The 17,144-nt window shown below is 49.3% G+C and overlaps 1 protein-coding gene across 2 annotated transcripts in view; it reads left to right on the top strand.

Moving 5' to 3' along the window:
• The window catches only part of Tk2 (thymidine kinase 2), a 96,725-nt gene extending 89,162 nt beyond the window's left edge, over positions 1-7,563 (top strand). For both annotated transcript variants that reach the window (XM_059264242.1, XM_059264241.1), the window contains 4 exons: positions 3,559-3,647; positions 4,265-4,344; positions 6,276-6,356; positions 7,342-7,563. In XM_059264242.1, coding sequence (XP_059120225.1) covers positions 3,559-3,647; positions 4,265-4,344; positions 6,276-6,356; positions 7,342-7,440 — 349 coding nt within the window. In that variant the 3' untranslated portion in view covers positions 7,441-7,563. The remainder of the gene's footprint in view (positions 1-3,558; positions 3,648-4,264; positions 4,345-6,275; positions 6,357-7,341) is intronic.
• Positions 7,564-17,144: the final 9,581 nt, after the last annotated feature.

Here is a 17,144-nt window from a genome sequence, read left to right on the forward strand (position 1 = left end):
CACCTTTAATCCTAGCATTTGGGAGGCAGAGGCAGGCTTATCTCTGAGTTCGAGGCCAGCCTGGTCTACAGAGTGAGTTCCAGGACAGCCAGAGCTGCACACAGAAACCGTGTCTCAGGGAAAACAACTAACCAACCAAACAAAAAACTGTCAATGTGTCCTGGGTCAGTTAAGAAACAGTTTGGGCATCAGTGACCAGCATGTATCACTCTGTATAACTATCTGAATGTCTTTTATTTGCTCTTTAGGAATACATGCCAGGTTCACACGGTGGATAAAATAGTTACAACCAACATGTCTATGAACTGACCACCTGCTTTTTCTAGCCTACACCACATGGAATGTAGAATTAGGTTTGGTGGGATCCTTAACCTGTACTTGGAACTGTCTTGGTTCTTACCTGTGGGAGCGCAGTTGGGTAGGTAGTGGCATGTATAGTGATCAACTGTAGCCCAGAAGCTTGTGTTTCCCCACTTCCTGATATGTCCAAGGGAAAGGCTTGCTAATGATGGTGATGGAAAACCCTTTCACCGGTGGGGTCTAGTTGTGGCTGACATGGCAGTGCTGGGTTGATCATTTTCCCAGGAATCCTTGGAACCTTTGCTGAGGATCTAGGGGTGGGGGCCTGGCTTTACAATCTGTAATTGAAGGTTTGGATTTCTGGAAAAGCCCACAGATACACATTGGGGTTCTACATCTCCTCAAAGCAAAATTTCTAAGAGTGTTCTTGCCTTCAAGGCCTTGAACAAGTGAAGAGCACCCCAAAGGAGAAGCCTACCTCTTACGGTGAGGGTGGGTGAAGAGCACCCCAAAGGAGAAGCCTACCTCTTCCGGTGAGGGTGGGAGGCAGAATGAGTGCAATTATGCCAAGAGCAGCCTGAGAACTTTGTATAAACTGCTGAAGAGGAAGATTTGGGCTTTATGCTGTCCTCAGAAACTGAATTTCTTAGCTGTAGGCACTGGGCTGCAATGCGGAAGTGAAGGTGGTGTGGAAGGATCACACAGCTAAAGAGGCCACCCGGGCAGTTGTGTAGTAAGCCCCAGGGGCAGAGAAATTGATGGCAAAGATTTTACAAGACTGCCTGGTGCTCCTTTCATAAGGACAGGGATAGAGGAATGGAGTGAGGCTCAGATGGGGACATGGCATTGACTCACCCGGCACATGGGCACAGCAGGCAGGTCCTCCCACCTCCCCTGCCCTGGCCCAGAACCAGGAGGCCAGGCCACAGAAACACCCCATGATCCAGGTTCGCCCCACAACTGACAGAGCAGGGAGGGCAACTAATGCAGTGGAGAGCAGTGGGACTGAGGGCAAGGCTTGGGCTGGAACTGGCCTCACAAGGTCCTGTGAAAACAACAGGAAACGGTGTATTTAAGTATCCAGTTTCTGTTTTAATATTTTTGAGATAGTGTCTCATTATGCAGCCTAGGCTAGTCTGGAACTGAGTTTTTAAGTAGCCCAGGTTAGTGTCAATCATGAGATCCTCCTGCCTCAGCCTCTTAAGTGCTAGGATTACAGGCTGGTGCCACAACACACAGGTATGATTTGGTTTCTTGAGCATCAGGTACTTTCAGCTGAACTAAATAGAAATGTGGTGCAAAGTATACTGAACTGTGGGACTGTCACTGGCAGAATATTACTTTAACTATGTAAAGATGTGTTGCATTTGTTTAACTAGGCAACAAATATGTTACATTTGTTTATGCTGCATTTATTTAATTATGTAAAGATGTGTTGCATTTGTTTTACCTTGCCTGCCTAAGGCACCTGATTGGTCTAATAAAAATCTGAATGGCCAATAGCTAGACAGTAGAGGGCTAGGTGGGGCTGGTGGGCAGAGAGAATGAGTAGGAGGAGGAATCAGTAGGCTCAAGAGAAGAGAGAATGAGGGAGAAAGAGAGGGAGATGTTTGACCAGGCAGCCGCCAGCCGCCAGCCAGCTAGACATGGAAGAAGCAGGAAAGTAGGACATACAGAATGAAAGAAAGATAAAAAGCCCTGAAGCAAAATGTAGATGAAGAGAAACAGGTTAAACTAAGTTATACGAACTAGTGGGACAAGCATAAGATAAGGCCAAGCATTCATAATTGATAGTAAGTCTCCGTGTCATGATTTGGGAGCTGGTTGGTGGCCCAAAAGAAAGCCTGCTGCAGGCCACCTTCCCTCTTCCTCCGCAGGGCCACAGTTGGTTCCTCCTCCCTCCTGTCAAGACAGACCCCCCTCCCCCACTTCTAGCACACAGCCTGGACACCTGTTTTCTTTGCAGCCAACCTGGTCATACCCAGGCTGAGTGGGTCCCTCAAGATGATGCAAGTAGAGGACACTCAAAGGGAAGGCGCTCTTCCAGGGCCTGGAAGTCCCCGGTTGCTTTCTGGCCTGTGCCCACTAGCTGTGTCCACTCTTGTCTTGCTTGTGTCCTCTCTGGGCAGAGGATGCCCAAGAATGCCAGAAGTAGAAGCCAGGTCTCCTCTTTCTTTGTCCCCCTTTATTCTTCTCTCTCTCTCTGTCTCTCTGTCTTTCTCTCTCTCTCTGTGTCTCTCTGTCTCTGTCTCTTTCTCTCTGCATGTGCTCAATATATGTAAATGTGGAGACCAGATGAGGACATTGAATCCTGCTCTATCACTTTCTGCCTTTTTCTCCTGAGATATTCTCTTGAACCAAAGCTCGCCTTTTGGGTAGACTGGCTGGCCAGGGAGCTCTGTCTGTCCCTACACCCCAGTGCTGGGTTTGTAGGCACACAGGGCCATGCCTAGCGCCCCCCCCCCCATGGGAAATCGTACCCAGGCACTCATGCTTGCAGAACAAGCACTCTTACTATGGAACCACCTCCCCAGCCTTGCTCTTTAAGTTTAACATCTAAAACACAGAACAGTGCCACACCCCATTCTCGTTTTGAGTATTAGTGTGTTTAGATTTGAGAAGAGCAAAGGGAAAAAGTCTACAGCTGTAGTTCAGTAGTTCTACAGCTCAGAGAAAAGTACTGTGAACATGATGGTGTATTTCTTTCTAGTCATTTCAAATGTGTGCTGCTTTTATGTGGTCGGGGCACATGTGTACAGTTTAGTCTCCTGTGTTCATTGAGCATCAGGTTCAGAGTCTTTTCCCAGAGTCTTTCTGCATATGACTTTACTACGCCATCCTTCAGCTATGTCCTGCTGTAGAGATAGACCAAGATTCATTCTCACGCTGAATAGTGTATGGCAAGCATTCATGAGTATTTTCATAGAAAACAAGTTCTAGGAGTGAAAATGACTCACTGATTCACTCTCAACTTGAACGATTTCTCTGTGCTCAGAGGACAGACTAAAGTGTTCTTATCTGCTTGGAGTTCAATTCCAAAAGCATTCTCCATCCGTCAGTGCCATGGCCAGCCCCGTGGTGGTGGAAGGTCAGACAGATGCTCAGGGTCTTGTTGGTATTACATGGCCATCATTTGTGGACCATACCATGCAACATGCCCTTGGTGGTGCCCTTCCAAACAGAAGCTACCCCTGCCTGGGCCCTTTGGGAAATTACACAACACATGGGTTAATAAAAACCTGTGAATTCTCACTGCAGCGGGAAGATGCCTGAGGTTGACTACGTGATTCTATCTGAGTGGTTTGATTGGATCATCAGGAACATTGACGTCTCCGTTGATCTGATAGGTAAGACAGTCTCTCCCTGCCCCCTACTGGAGGATCCTCTGGGTACAGCTGGGGTGAGGTTTCCCCCTTGCAGAGACAGCAGGCAGGGACACCTGCCATCCATGGTTCTCTCTCCATTACAGTTCCCCAAAGGGAGGCAGAATTTGGGGTTCTACTCCCTGTAAAGGAACTCTGGCCGTGGTTCCTTAAACTTCCTTCCCCTGGGTTAGTTCTGTCTAGGCCCCTGACCTGTTCTGATCTGATGGCTTTTCTGTGTTGTGTGGGGCTCATGCCAATGGCTTGCCAGACCCCGTCTAGGAATGGAATTCCTGTAAGCTTCATGATGAGACTGTGGCGCTGAGGACATGTGGAAAGGGGTTGGGGGCCGAGCTAGGAATAGAATTCCTGTAAGCTTCATGATGAGACTGTGGCGCTGAGGACATGTGGAAAGGGGTTGGGGGCCGAGCGTCAGGACTCCTGTTGGTTCCACGGGGGCTAGTGGGAGACTGAGCAGGCTTGGGCCGAGGCTCCTGCTATTACTCAGGTAGCGCCTCTCCACCCCAGCCCTGTGCTGTCCTAGTCTTTGCTTCCACACTGGGAGCACAACAGTCAGAGCTACTTGTGTTTTTAAATCTCAGTTTATCTTCGAACCACTCCTGAAATCTGCTACCAGAGATTAAAGACGAGGTGCAGGGAAGAGGAGAGAATCATTCCGATGGTAAGAGGCTAGAACCACCTCCACCTCTCCTGCTAGCCCTCCCTTGTTGCCCGCCATGCCACCATCAGGGGTTTGTAGCAAGAAACAGGAAGTACAACTGAGGACAAACTCTAGCTTTCTCTGTGGCTTTGGAGCCCTTGTGGGTGCCAGGACTGCTCTACTTCCTGTGGTTCCCGACTCAGGTTTCTGCACTCCCATGGTTAGAGGGGCACATGCATATACACACACACACACACACACACACAACACACACACACACACACACACACACACACACACACACACACACACACACACACACGCACACACGCGCGCGCACACACACACACACACACACGCACACCGTGGATATGCACCTTTGCTCTTGTGCAGTAGTTTGTCTTCACACACATTCATAGACACATGCACAGACGCACACACGCACACCATGGATATTCACCTTTGCTCTTGTGCAGTAGTTTGTCTTCACACACATGCATAGACACATGCACAGATGCACACACGCACACCATGGATATGCACCTTTGCTCTTGTGTAGTAGTTTGTCTTCACACACATGCATAGACACATGCACACATGCACACACGCACACCATGGATATGTACCTTTGCTCTTGTGCAGTAGTTTGTCTTCACACACATGCATAGACACATGCACAGACGTTGGACTGACGTAAATGAGCCTTTGTACAGTAGTTTGTCGTTAGCTGTGATGTCACTTGCTGACCTTCCTTCCACTGCCCTTCTCTTGCCCCTAGGCCTCCTGCAGTGACAGCCTGCAGGACAGCATATTGACAGTGTTTGTTCCCAGTTGTCTTGACACCGTAAACACTTTTAGATTTGGTCTTACTTCCTCTGTCCTCAACATGTGTCCCGGGCCTTGTACCTAGCAGTTGCTTGGGGAATATTGGACTGTGTACCTTATGTGGACAGTTGTCCTTGAAGGATAGACAGGGGCTTGGTAAGCTCTTTTGGGACATCCTGGTGCTCTGGACTCAAAATGGTCTTGGCTGGGAGCCCTGAAAGCTCTGTCTAATCCCTAAAGCTCAGCTGAGTTTTGCCTTGGACCAGCCATGACGGTCCAAGCCTGCTCTAGGCATGTCCTTTGAAATCTCAGAGACAGGAATGATAGAGGATGGAGCACCATGGAGCTGAGCTTAGGCTGTGCTGTGATGGGCTTGGCATTTCTGTGCTGTGCTGTCTTCAACAACTCCGATGTTTCTAAGAAATGTCATGTTTGGGGTCCTTCCAAGTCATTTTCTAAGGGGTTGAACTAATGGCTGGGCCAAGGACACTCAGGGGGTGTCCAGTGGTGTGTAAGAAGGTGGCAGCATGGTTTGTGGGCCAGCTTCTAGGATGGAGGGCAGACTATTGCTGGAGGAGGTGGTCTGGGCAGCTCGCATACACTGGCTGAATGCCTGGGAGTGCATGGAGGTAACATGGCTTGGGGGCGTCTGTCTCCTTTCCCTTGTGCTCCCCACAGGAGTGGTCCGTATGGTCTGGGCAGTCTCTATAATGAGTGGTCTCCAGGGAGAGTTTAGTAAGGGGAGAGGTTGAATTCGATCCTTTTGGTGACAAGCCAGAGGGAAGGTGTAGTGGCTGCTGAGTGCTGGGACACCTGTCATTGACAGCTGTACACTCCCACATGGTGGAACAGGGTCTCCCATAGAGAAGTGGCAAGAAATGGGAGATGCCAGGTCGGGAGGCGTGCTTTTACACTTGGCTAGGGAAGAGCAGTGGGTGGTTGGGGGTGCACTGCCATTTCAACCCCAGGCTTTTCACACAGCCATGCTGGTTGTTGCAGGGACCCTTGTTCATGTCACTTCCTAACAGTCCTTGAGAATTCTGGCCTGCCATGTGGGCCTGTGAGACCCTTGGTGGGCGGGCTTCTCTCCCTTCCCATTCCCCACAGCCTTTGTGTTTCTGTGGCAGGAGTACATCAGTGCTATTCATCGCCTCTATGAGGAGTGGCTGGTCACTGGCAGCCTTTTCCCAGCTGCAGCCCCTGTTCTGGTAAGTCAGTGTCCCTCCTGGAGCGGAGACTTTTCTATGGGGAGGAAGGCTCAGAGACTGTCACCCACGCCACAGAAAAGAGCTCTTTCTCTCTCTGTCCCCATTTCTGGACAGTCTCACAGGGACTTGAACAGACTTGAGAAAAGGCTGGTTGTTTTAGTAACCGGTTACCCACACAGCATCACTACAAAGAAGTACCCCAGCTGCCTCTGGACCTGGGTTTGAGTTTGGACCTCTGGGGATGATGGTCCCCATTCTTGGGTGGGTGACACAGAGCCCGTTCATCGTGGTTAGGTGACTCTGTGTCTTCAGAGAGCATGTCAGTGGCTGTCTGTTCTTAGGTGTCACACTGACGCCCTCAGGAGGTGCCGAGGGCGTGGAAGTGGCACAGTGCTGCCGCCTCTGAGCTCCTGGGCTGACGGCAGTAACTCCTTGTAGCTCAGAGGTGATGTGTCCTCCCTACCAGTATGTCCTAGTTCTTACGTCTTGTGTTTCAGTTTGCTCTTCCTAAATTACCTTAGGCAGGCAGTCACCACTTGAGGCAGTCACATGTCCAATAGGGGATGATGAGCTTTTATTTATGGCCTTGGGCTGTAGGCCACATATACATTCTGGACCTGACGAGCAGGTGGCAGGGCTGTGGCAAAGGACGTCTTCACTGTGGGAACTTCCAGAGTGTTTTCCTTCACTGTGAAGAGAAAACCTGAGGAGGCTAGGGAACTAGCAAAGTGTCGGAGAGCTTGTCTAGATGTTTGAGTCCCTGGGTTTAGTTCCCAACACAATCTCCTGCCTCCCCGTTCCAATGAAAAGAAAAGGCATGGATGATGGCATGGATTCTTTGGTAAAAATTCAGTTCAGAGTGTAGACTGTTCTGGAGCTTGGAGCTGTGTGGTTTTGACCTTCTTGGCCCCTCAGCCTCTTGTACAGCCCCAGGGAGGGTGGAGTCACTTAAGTGTAGCCTGTGACCTATTTGTTTTATTTCTAGGTGATTGAGGCTGACCACGACTTGGAGAAAATGTTAGAACTCTTTGAACAAAACCGGGCCCGAATATTAACTCCAGACAATTGGAAGCATGGCCCGTAGGACTGGACATGGCCGAAGTCTACATGACAGTGTCAGGAGTAGCCCAGAAGGGCCACATTAGCTCTTTAGAAGCATTTGGAAGAATCTACTCTCAGGAGCGTCTGTTACCTGGTCAGATCTATTTTTGTTATGTTCTTTTCATTTTGGACAGATGGCTTTTGTCATCAGATCCTTGCAGCACACATTCCCCCTGGTGCCCCACCTGGTGGCTTCCTGACGCTGAAACCCTTTGCTGTGTCCCTGGTGGTGGTCTAGCTGCTATGCATCAGGCCACCCAGTGGGCCAAGGGAGCAGTCTTCCATCATAGGTAAGGATTTGAAGGTCGGAGAGGTGCAGGGACTCTTGAAGGTCATATAGCCAGTGCATAAGGAGGCTGGCACCATCAGACACCTGGCTTGGGCTGTGTCCCCCTGAGCTGTTTCTGTTTAGGCCTGCTGTTCTGAGCTCCAGCCCCCTATGTCTTTGTGAGAGGAGCTGGCAGTATGTGGACTCTATCACATTTCGCTACTGGGCAAGGTTCAAGGAGGATCGACATCACTAGTCTTTGGCACGCCTCTGTTATTTGCCCCAAGCTCAGTGTTTCCTGGCATGAAGGTGCTGTAGCCTCTACCATTTTGTCATCTGGATCTCAGTGTCCATAGGGGAATCCCGCATTGGCCTTTGGATGGTGCCAGTGTCATTGAGGATGAAGGCCCTTCCCAGACTGCTGCCAGTTTTTGTCATTCTGTGTCAGAAAAAAGACTTTTGGGACTTGGACACTTTGCCCTGTGCTGAGTGAGGCCAAGGGCAGCCAGCTGGGCTTCATAGGCCCCATCACTCTCTCCTGTCCTTGTGTGAGGAACAGGGCCCTTGGAATTACTGAGTGTTTGTGCCCCAGGGAGAGAGACATGATGGCTTTCACTCTTTCGAAGTGTTTTTCCATCTGAGCGGATGTCTTGGACCACAGAGCACAAAGCCATGTCTATTGGATCAGAAAATATCCTAACTTTGCGGGCCATAACTGCACACGGAAGGTGCAGCTGCTGCTGCTTGAACCAGTCGAGACCAAGAGGAAGGCAGACTGTTGCTCTGGGGGACAGTGGGACTGGGACCCAGTCAGGGCTTGCAAATAAAGGCATTTAAAGTCTTGCAGCTCTTGACTCTCTGGAGTTGGTGGAGTGCATCTGGAGAAGACTGGATGCAGACTCAGGGAAATACAGCATGGTGGGCTGCTGATGAACGTGTGCCTCTCCGTAGGTGCCTGGAATGCCTGGTGGCCACAGAGAGGGCCAAGAGTCCAGCTGTTGCTCCTTTCTGTTTGGACCAATTCTTGGGCCCTTTGTGTAGTGGGAGAGATAGCAGCTAAGGTGACCGTCCGTCAGTACCTGCAGTCTAACGGATAAACCATAAACCTGAGAAAGGCAGGAACCTTTGTACCAGCAGTCTTGACATCTTTAGAATTTACAAATGGACAGTCCCAGCACTTGCCCCTCTGCTTAATGATAGCACTTGTTTTGGGAACAAATGTGACTTTTCTCTTGCTCTATGGTAGCCAGTAAATTCTACATCTAAACCCTGATGTTAATTTCCTGTTTCATTTTCTTTTCTTTTTTTGAGTCAGGATCTTACTGTATAGCCCAGGCTGGCCTTGAACAGTGGCCTCAGCCTCTTGAGTGCTAGGATTGCAGGCATGTGCACCATGTCTGGCTTGTATGCTCATTTTTAATTTAATGTGATTTTTTTCTTTTAAATGTATTTGTTTTGCCTGTATGTACATGTGTGCCTGGTGACCATGGAGGGCAGAAGAGGGCATTGTATCCCTTGGGACTAGAGTTATGGGCAGTTGTGAGTTGCCATGTGGGTGCTAGGAATTGATCCTAGGGTCCCTAGAAGATCAGCCAGTGCTCTTAATCACTGCGCCATCTCCAGCCCCATGTGTTCATGTTTAAAATACCATGTTTTCTAACAGTGTGCCTGGTCCAGAAAGAGACTTCTGTCCTTGTGCCTTGACACCTCAGATAGGAAACCATCTATAGCAGTGGCTAGGGTTGTTTGCAGAAACCTTCCAGCTCAGAGATTGCTGCTATCTATCAGGCCGATCTGGTGGGGTAGGGGGTGACGGAGCAGTTACCAGCACTAACATCTCCTGGCCAGAAAAGGCCAGGTAGCACATGGTAGGTCATAGGGCCTAGTTCTTAGACACAGGGCATCGCTCCCTAGAGTGCCCTTGAGTGGCTGGTAGAGCATGGTAGGGGCTGGCATCCTTGAAGAGCCAGAGTGTCCTTGCTTTGACCCCAAGACCAATGCAAAGGCAAGGCACGTGAGCACCTGCATCTCCATACCCTGTCCCCAGCCTGCTATGGATGTCACCTGCTAAGGCTCTTCATGCCTCATGCTTGAGATTTCTCAGCCGCAGAAGCATGCCCTGCTGGCAGTGTGGGTGCATTGGAAGAGGCAGGTCAAGCTCTGACTAACCAGGGACCAGCAGGGGCAACAGCTTGTGGACAGTTGAGGTATGCTCTGCATTGTGTTTCAGGATCCCCTATGGGACTGGCTCAGGGTGGTACAGTTACAGATGTGCCCTTTGCTGAATCTCCTCTCTTCCTCATCCCAGTTCCTTTACCTGCTTCCTGGGTCGCCTCTCAAATGAGCCACTTATACCCAAATCCAATGCTGAGTACTGCTTTGGGGGGAAATCCGAACACAGAATCCCTCCTCTCCTCCTTCCCCCATGCCTCCCTCCCTCGCTGCCTTCCTCACACCCAATACTTATCAAGCTGCTCCTTCAGCCCCTCATTCCTTCCATCTGGGTCAGATTCAGAAGCTGCAGATTTCAAACAGTCCTTTGTGAAAAATGATCTGGGGCCAGATAAGGGAAACACTGTGCTAAGAAGGTCCTCTTGCTTCTTGCCTCTAGGATTTCTCAGACTGAGTAGCACGCAAGTGGGGTATGGACTTTTTGGAGGGAAGGAAATGGATGGTACTTCCAACCTTTGGACTCTGGCTTCCTAAATAAAAACAAATTATTTTTATTTTGAACTATGTGTATGGCAGCATATCTGTGTGGCACCCCAAATGTGTACATGTGTACAGTACCCAGAGAGGGTCTTGGATGCCCTGGAGCTGGAGTTACATGTGGTTGTGAGCCGCTGGATGTGGGTGCCGGGAATCAAATTTGGGTTCACTGTATAATCCTGGTTTTTCTTCCCTAAGGTCCTCAAGCCAATTGTGTTTTCAAATCTCCTTTGCCAGGTAAGGTGAAGCAGGCAATCTAGGGAGAGTTCAGTAACTTGGGGCTCTTCTGGTATAGACTAGGCACACCTCCCTCATCTAGTAACAATACGTGGCCTAGCTCCCTTACATGCACATACTTATGCACAGCCCCCTCTCTAACCAGGTAGCTAGCAACCTTGGCTCACCACCTGTGTCGGATTGCACACTCTCTCCTGAAACAATGGGATGAGTTTCTCTTTACCAAACAACAATTAGACAGTTTCTATTCAAATATATTCCCAATGTGTCTTGGTATGAAGACTAGAAAGGCTGATCAGACCTCAACTGGTTTTGGATGTACATGCAAGATAAGGCAAAACTGTGTCCTGGAGTAAGCTTTTAGGGAGAGTCCTCTATTTTTACCATCTTATGCCTATGCATAACAGGGTGTATATGATAGAAGTCAGATGCATTATGGGAAGGGGTATGCACAGCAGAAAGATGATTAGATGACCAAACCTATCAGTGAAAACAGAGAAACAGAGCCATCTTCACTCTGCCTCTTAGAAACAAATACTTCATTTTCTTGGGTACCATAAAAGGAAGCCCTGAACAGTCACTGGAGCCTTGAGTATCCTCAATCATGACAGTGTGCCCTCTAATCTGTACCATCACTTGGCTCTGATTAAAGTTACTTGCTATTTTTATTTTTTTTGCAAATTGGCGTGAGTCCTTATTTTCAATTCTTTGGACAAGAGGTCAAGAACCTAGAAATACCTGACCCAACCCTGATAGCCCTGACCACCAGTAAGAAAGGTAGGACACTCAAAGGTTCTGGATTAGGATGCAAGCATCTTTGAATGGGAGGAGAGTCCCTCTTTGGTCTATCATCCCAAGTCTAGCCGATATTCAAAGCTGTACTTGTCCAACCTCGTGAAACTTTGTAGTTGAGCATGGGAGGCTTCTTGACAGGGATATGCAGGACTAGGTCCTTGGGTTGTCTTGAAGGGCCTAGTCTCTGGGCCAAGAAGTGCGTATGTGAGAGAGACATGTAAAATGAGTCTCATCTCTCTTATTTTTCTTTTGTTTTGTTTTTTAGGCAGCGTCTTGTGTCACCCAGGCTGGCCTCAAACTCAGGATGGAGCTGAGGCTGGTTTTGAACCGATTCTCTGGCCTCCATTTGAGTGCTGAAATTCACTCAGGTGTCTTACAGACATGCACCACCACATTTGGCTTCCTGTCTCCTTCATTCCTTGGCTCCAGGCAGATTGGTTCCTTGAAGAGAAGGCTGGAGTGGCCTTTCACTAGCCCAGACTTCACAAATTGGCAGACTCGGTTTCCTCCCTCTCCTGCTTTTCTTCTGTTTACGTTTGATTTCTTACTGAGTTAACCGTTTTTCCCAACCTAGATAGACATTCCAGCCCCCAGCACTTGGAAACTCATTATGCCTAAGAGCCACCCACCTCTTCCAGGTCTCAAAGGTAGGCTGTGATTGGAAGGGGGAGTGAAAACACCAGGCATGGTTCCTGAAGTCCTCCCTCTTTGGCCTCCCATGTTTGAACCTGTCCTGCTTCTCCATGGCAGCTTTCTCGCCTGATGTGTGGCTCCACATTGGCCCGCTGCAGCCTGGTGTGTTTGTTGTTGAGAGAACTAGTTCAGCTTTCTGAGCCCTCAAGAGAAGCTGCTTTCACTAGCTGCCCATGTGCTTAGCTTTGGGGGAACAGTGGGGATTAGCAGGGAGGTGGGACAACGGGTATTCGAGGATGGCCTTGATCTCAGTAGACTGGGGAACCTTCCCTTCGACAGCTCCTGAGGTCCCTGTATACCCTGTGAACTTGGGCTTACTGTAAGAGGGGACGAGGAGAGTCAGTTAAAGGTGCTACCTGGGCAGAGGGTCCCAGGTCTGAGACTCAGCACTTAATTGTCATCAAGCTCATGCATAACACCATGGGAAGGGCAGTTTTCTGTAAGAATAGAACTATACGTTGTTACAGGTTTTCTATTCCAAAGCCCCATTCACCCCTGTTGGGCTCTGTGCTGGACCACCCTCTGGAGAGAAACCAGCCCTGATCCTGGAACCCCAGTTTCAGGCAGACAACTCAAGACACTCAGGAACAATCCAGGAAGGGACAGGCTGGAAGGAGGAGAGACAAGAGTCCTAGTGAGGTAGTCCTGAGGGAGAAAACGGTCCCTGGACTGTAGCCTCAGGCCCTATGTGACATCACAGATCCATGCCTTAGACCTTTGTCCAAATTTATGTTCCTTTTCAGAAGCAAAGCTGTATAATAACTGTGGATGACTGTGGGGGATATCTTGTGAGGGTCTTGTACATCCAAAACTCATACAGTGGCTTTAGGATGGAGTCTGGTTATTTCCCTGTAGCTAGGCACGATGGACATTGGAGCTGAGCCTCTCTGGGCGCACAATGCCCCCTTTCTACCACCTTCCACCCAACAGAGAAACCTTGGGGGTAAGAGTCAGGATGCATTCAAAATGGTGCCTACCTGGAGGCCAATTCTGACTTCTTCATCTGCTATGGGCCTTGGCCAGCAATCATCTCCTGCCTTGCCTTTCTGGGCATTTGTCCTCATCACCACGTGGTCACTATCTACCTCTAGTTGGTGATCACTGAGACTGATGGTTGGTGGGTAGAGCCAGGATGGGTAGGGCATGGTGGAGAGGGCCAAGATGGGTAGAGTGGTAGGTTGGACATGTGGGTAGGATGATGGTTAGGGTAGAGGAGACAGACTAAAGCCTGATGTTCTTGTGAGTGTATAGTCCTCTTTATCTTTTTATCTTGTCCTCTCTTTTGGAAAATCCATCCCAGGATAGAATATTTGGTTCACCTTCCTTAGAGTGGCATATGTCCTCTGGCCAGAGATAATCAGAGACCCCTCCTTGTCTTGTCCCCAGCCACAGCCACTGGAAAGTCCTGGAAAGCTCCAGGAAAGTCCTGTTCAGGCCATTTTGATTTCTGTGAGATAGTTATATTTGCTTTCTGGCAGAGACAGAGGGTCTCTCATCATTTTGGCTCAGGAACCAACCAACTCAGACATGGGATGTCCACTGCCATTTTTCTAATGGGAGAATGGAGACAATGAGGTGGTCAGAGTCCAGAGAGACAGTATACCAACCCATGTCCTTTGATTTTCTGGATCCACCCATACCTAAAATCTGATTTATCACTTGGATAATTTAGGTACATGAACCAGTAAGTATTCTTTCCTGCCTCTTGCAGTTGAATAAAGGGGAGGGTGATGGTTGGTGCTCAGAGCCTGTCAGGGGGTCAAGCTCTCCTTTTCAATAAATACCAACCTATATTACCCTAAGTTGCTCCCCAGGCCCTGAGGTATCATGCTGAGTGTGGCAGTTTTGTGGGTGAGGCTGTGATAACAGGGCTGCCACCTTGGGATTTCTTGGAGATATGCTGGGCAGACACAGCTATGCTACAGCCTGTGGACAAAGGTCTGCCGAGCCTCCAAGCTCAGGTCCACTAGCCTTGCCTAGATAAGGGCTCCTGGGATCCAGAGAGTTAGCTTGGGCTTGCGAAATATGCAGCTCAGCAGAACAGAACCCAGGACAATAAATCTTCTCCCTCCGTTGATAAAGCTGTGGCCTTTCTGCTCATGTCCAGTCCCTGGACAACCATGTTAGTGTCAGGGGATGAAGATGGGAACATACAAGCATGAGTGTGGGCTGCATTAGTATGTGCAACATCTGGGTGTGCAGATGGAAGCCCTGCATTCAAGAGGTATTAGTATGGGCACCAAGGCTGTCTGAGTAAATGTGTATGGAACCGGAGGAGGTGGGAGTTAAGCAATGGTGCCGTGTGTGTGTGTGTGTGTGTGTGTGTGTGGGGTACCTAGCTATACAAACGTGGTTTGCATGAATGCAGGCTTAACCCAGTGATGGTAGATGTTGCATGAGGTGGCCATGGACTGCCATAGCCTTACTAGTGTCCTGTTCTTCCCTCTTTGCTTGGATGAGGCCTGTCACTCAGCTGTGGCAGAGGCCTTTGGTGCTATCCAAAGCCTGGGACTTCCTGTGTCCATCCATAATGACTCAGCCACTGTATGGCTTTGTCTGCCAACAGCTGTGACTTCCTGGTATGAAGTCCTTCTCTGGTCAGAAGAGCCTGCATGGCAGGAACCAACACTCTATAAAGGGAAGCCTCCAAACAGTGCTGCTGAGAGCCAGGTATGAGTGACACAGATCTGTCAGCTCAGAGAGCCTGACTTCAAGGCATGGTGTGCCATTATCTCTTGGATTGCCAGTGGGCTAGAGGTTGGTGGCCCACATCCCCCCAGGTTTCCTCCCCCTCCTTTCACTGCCCTGAGGCTACTACATCCCTACCCAGCCCTTTGGACAGTATAACTGTGTTCTAGGATCTGGTCCTGCTTCCTCCTAGCATACCATTTGAATGGTGGACCATCACATCCCATCTCCTGGGGATTTCAGGCACCCAGCTGTTCTCCTTGGGCCTTGTTTCCTGGAAAAGAGAGGAGTCAAACTCCTTGTAGGATCACACAGTCTTGAGCATGATGCCCACAGCCCAAGGAGTGTGTGGATGGAAGAGATAGGGAGAACCGTGAGGCTGATAGTCCCAGGAACTTAAAATGAGTGTCAGTGTAGGTGGTTTGGGTGGGAGTCAGCATGTGGCTGAACACCATCACCATGAAGGAGGAGGAGCTCCAGAGTGGAGCCCAAGAACATATAAAATGGGGGGAGGGTAAGTATTTTGCATAGAGAGAGGAATACATAGCCAAAAGGAATTCCCAGAAACCAGGACTGAGGGATAGAGTCTCCTCTAGAAAATGAGCAAACAGGTTCAGCCTCACAGAACATCTCAGTGGCAGAAGACAAGCCCAGGATCCAAGTGTGAAGTTCAGCATATAGCTCTGAGTGTCCCATGGCAGGAGTTGCCTCTCTCTTCTAGTGTGGACTCTGTGACAATGAACAGTGGCTGCAGGGAGCCAGCAGGTGGCAGTGTGGGCTTGAGTGTGGACAGTGCTGGCCAGCAGGCCTACATTTCTCCAGCACAGACATGGGCTTTCCAGAAGGAGCCTGTGGGTGTGGCTCACAATTGCCCGCCCCTGCCCCTGCTTGTTTAGAATGACACCCCAATTTCAGGGCATGATCTTGGGAGCTAGGTTTATGCTAGTGCGCTGGAGTTCTAGTGGAAGGGAAACATGTCCAAGGAAGGAAGTCAGGCTCCATCTGAAAAGAGGTCACCAGGAAAAGCCTCCGTCTGAAGGGTGACAGGAAAGAGGAGTGTTTCTGCAGAGAGGAGCCAAAAGCACATTTCTGTCTGAATGGCATTTCCTACTGTTCTGGGAAGGATACGCCTTCGGAGTACTGAAGGTCAAAAGGGGTGGTACCCAGTGTACTTGGAATCCAGTCCTGAAATTGGTTGCTCATCATATTCGCACCACTATCAGACAGGCCTCAAAGAAGTTACACTATGTTTCACAAAAATGTAAAAAGGGGGCTGGGGAAATGGCTCAGTCAGTAAGGTGCCTGCCGGGCAAGCATGAGTTCAGATCCCCAGTACCACAAAAAAAGCCAGGTACCATAGCATGGGCTGGGAGGTGGAAACAGGAGGTTTGGGGACTTGGCTAATCTAGACTTAATCGGTGTCTCCAGGAACTAAGGAAGCAGAGACAGGAGGATTGCCAGCTGGGTTACATAGTAAAATCTTGTTTCAAAAAGTAAATAAATAAAAAAATGAAAGCAGAGATACCAAAAAGGAACTCCTAGACACTGACTATGCAGACTGCCCTGTCTGCCAGAGTACAACCTGGCCTCACCGGCTCAGACCTGAGAAGCAGCCAGCCGGGCACGTCAACATTCAGAGGCAGATTTAAGATTGCTTCTTCCATTTAGGGGTTCCTTTTCTCTCAGTTTGCAGCCATCAGGAAACCTCCAGGGCCCCCACACACTCCTTGCAAGTGTTACTTCTCTCTACATCTTTGTTGATATGATGTATTTATTTTGAACACAGAAAAGATACATTGCTGCTTATTCAGCCTAATCTGAGAAGGAGAACCGCTGTTCTGTAGATCCCTCCAACATGATGAGTAGGCAGGGATGGTTTTTCTTCCCCCAGCGCGTTCCAGAGCCACAGAAACAGACTGCATTTCTTGAAAGACTTTCATCCCTGGGGTGCATTTGAAAGGCTATACAGCACAACAGACACATTTTTGCCTAGAAAGCAGAACACCACAAAGGTGGGCAGAACTGCTTGTAAACAAGGTTCCCTCCCCCAGGTGGAGACTGTGACTCTAGGATGTCGCTTGCAGGATGCTACAGAACCCGTGGGTGGGTCCCTTTCCACTCTGTATCAGAATAAATGCGATTTCTATAGAAAATAAAATTCAAGATAGCCGTCCTTGCCACCCCTCTGCTTAAGCAAGGGAGTGCTGAATTGTCTTAGCCCTTCATTGGAGAAGTTGAAATGTGGGAGGAGGATCAGTGGGGGTGGGTCTGCTGCTTTGGGATGAGTGACAAAAGGT

Source organism: Peromyscus eremicus, chromosome 5 (assembly GCF_949786415.1).
Source record: "Peromyscus eremicus chromosome 5, PerEre_H2_v1, whole genome shotgun sequence".
NCBI classification, from domain to species: domain Eukaryota; kingdom Metazoa; phylum Chordata; class Mammalia; order Rodentia; family Cricetidae; genus Peromyscus; species Peromyscus eremicus.